Source organism: Histoplasma capsulatum, genomic scaffold, assembly GCF_000149585.1.
Source record: "Histoplasma capsulatum NAm1 scaffold_1 genomic scaffold, whole genome shotgun sequence".
Classification (NCBI taxonomy): domain Eukaryota; kingdom Fungi; phylum Ascomycota; class Eurotiomycetes; order Onygenales; family Ajellomycetaceae; genus Histoplasma; species Histoplasma mississippiense.
This window is the reverse complement of record NW_001813982.1, coordinates 7,085,912-7,088,105: the sequence shown is the minus strand read 5'-3', so window position 1 is coordinate 7,088,105 and position 2,194 is coordinate 7,085,912. Positions and strand designations below refer to the sequence as shown.

The window sequence follows — 2,194 nt, the reverse complement described above, 5'->3', positions numbered from 1 at the left end:
TGAAGTTTTCACGATGATCGGTAGCGATTTAAAGTTATGATTTGGTTGATTGGTATTTTTCTTTCCCTCTTTCCTTTCTTTTCTTTTCTTTCCTTTTCTTTCTTCTTCTTTTATATATGCTCTCTGGACTTTTCCTACTTTAAAATGATGGAAAACAGAAGACGGAGCCGCTCAGCTCAGCTCAATGATGCGTGCCTGTTCCACAGCTTGATCGGTGGAAGTTTTTCAAAGGGTCAGGGTTCCTTTTATGTTGTATGGAGAAGAGGACTGACTTCCTCTGTTTTACCTTGACACGATACTGCTACTGCTGCCGCTGATACCTGTACTAGGTCATTATTTCTACTATCCAAGGTTAATAATAATAACTGGTTTAAAAATGATTGAGGAAAAAGCGGATGCTGGCTGCATTCGGACCTCCAAAAAAGAAAAAGTTATACAATGAGAATGGGAGAGGAGAGAAAGAGTGGAAATGACAAAGAAACTCGAAGTGATTGAATTGGAATTGTTATATTCTTTATTTTTATTTTTATTTTTTTTTTCGCATTTTCCAGAAAAAATTAATTGATTCCCTCTGGGCAGAAAAGATACATAGTTACGCCAAAAAAGATCAAATCCTTAAGGTAGCACCTATTCCTCAAGAGATAGATATATATATACATGCATGATTCACACTCTTCCCACTGTAACCCGCGAGTCAACTTAAGGTTCCAAGGTTCCTATGAGCTGACCCACGTGACTACCAGAACTGGATGCCAACGTTCCATACTTGATACTTGCCACTCTTCACAGGATGTATGATATACGATACATCCAACACGGCCCGCCATTCCTCCAAGTGAACCCGTGATATTCCTACACGCCCCTTCGCTTCACATACCGCTCACCCGCTCTCCCAATCCTTTATCAATCTCAGCGCGATCTAGCCCCTCTTGGGGACAACAGCCATACAATGTCTAGAGACAGAGGAGCAATGACGCAAAGACTTCGTACAGCGGGGGCCAGCAGCACCAGCACAATTACCCAAGGGGAGACGACTGGCGGGCTGCAACAACAACACCAACAACAACGACAGTTTATAATAACAGGGCGGTTAAGGTTAAGAGCTGAGGCGGATAATACGGCGGTAACAGGAACGGGGACCGATCAGGTTACTAGAAGGAGCATACGCTGGGCGGAGGATGTGGTAGACAATGAGGGACTGGGGAGGAAGAGTTCGAAGGGTGTGTAGATGTCAATTTTCTTTTTCTTCTTCTTTTTATCACTTGAGAATCCCTTTAAATGCAGCGGGTTTTCCGCTCTTTGATCTCCTTCAAGCTGCATATATTTCTACATAACTCACAGCTCCGTCGTCATTCAAGCTCCACTTCCTTCCCCCATCCCCCCTGCCTCCACCAGTCAACCAACCAATTAACCCATCAGTCATTAACTTCGTTGTCTAGTCTGCTGCATCTACCATAAAGCCCGGCCGGTAGGCGAAAGTAGCTCCGAATCCTCATCAGACTCTTCTTCAAACGACAGCGACAGCGACAGCGATGTTGACACTGGCGAAGCCAGGATGGCTAGTGGCCGCCTACCTGTTAACCGTATGCATTGTCACCAGCATAGGCGGCATGATACTAGCAGCTCTCAGCAAGATGGGCCTTCGGGACATGAAGGGTGTGATGACAGTCATGCTGGGACCGATAGCGACACCTGCAGTGATGCGAATAAACGCAGGCAGATACAGATGCATCGTCAGCATCGTCAGCATCGTCAGCGGCGGCCAAACGCGTATGAGCGTATGCCGAAGTTTCGCTCTAAGAAAAACGAATGAATATGGCAGTACGATAAAGAGAAGGGCAAAAAAGCAGGGAGGATTGCAGGGCAGTAGTCCGTCGCCGTCAATTTTGAAACTTATTTCCGCAATTCAGTCTTCAAAAGCTTCCAGAGCTTTTCGCGAGGGACTCTAGTTATTCTCTAATAAGCCATATCCCTCCCCCACCCCGCTGGTCTTCTTCTTTGCCCTTCCTACGGTTGACCAGTAAATCCTCCGGAACTCTTTTTGCACCATATGTGTTCTTTTACGGGACGAATGAATGTGTTATGATTTGCATTGGTGGGTTTTTGTGCGCGGGCTGGGCATGTGCACATAATACAGGCATACATACAAACATGGGGATCGGCGTCCTCGTGATTATTTAGGTAGGGAGCATTA

General features: G+C 45.7%; 1 protein-coding gene across 1 annotated transcript; it reads left to right on the top strand.

Annotated features, from left to right (window-relative positions):
* Positions 1-949: 949 nt before the first annotated feature.
* Positions 950-1,949, top strand: HCAG_02017 (predicted protein; the record flags this gene model as incomplete). The annotated part of the gene is made up of 3 exons (XM_001544920.1): positions 950-1,220; positions 1,440-1,583; positions 1,621-1,949. 3 exons carry the CDS (start codon positions 950-952, stop codon positions 1,947-1,949), a joined length of 744 nt encoding a protein of 247 aa, XP_001544970.1.
* Between the last annotated feature and the right edge of the window lie 245 nt (positions 1,950-2,194).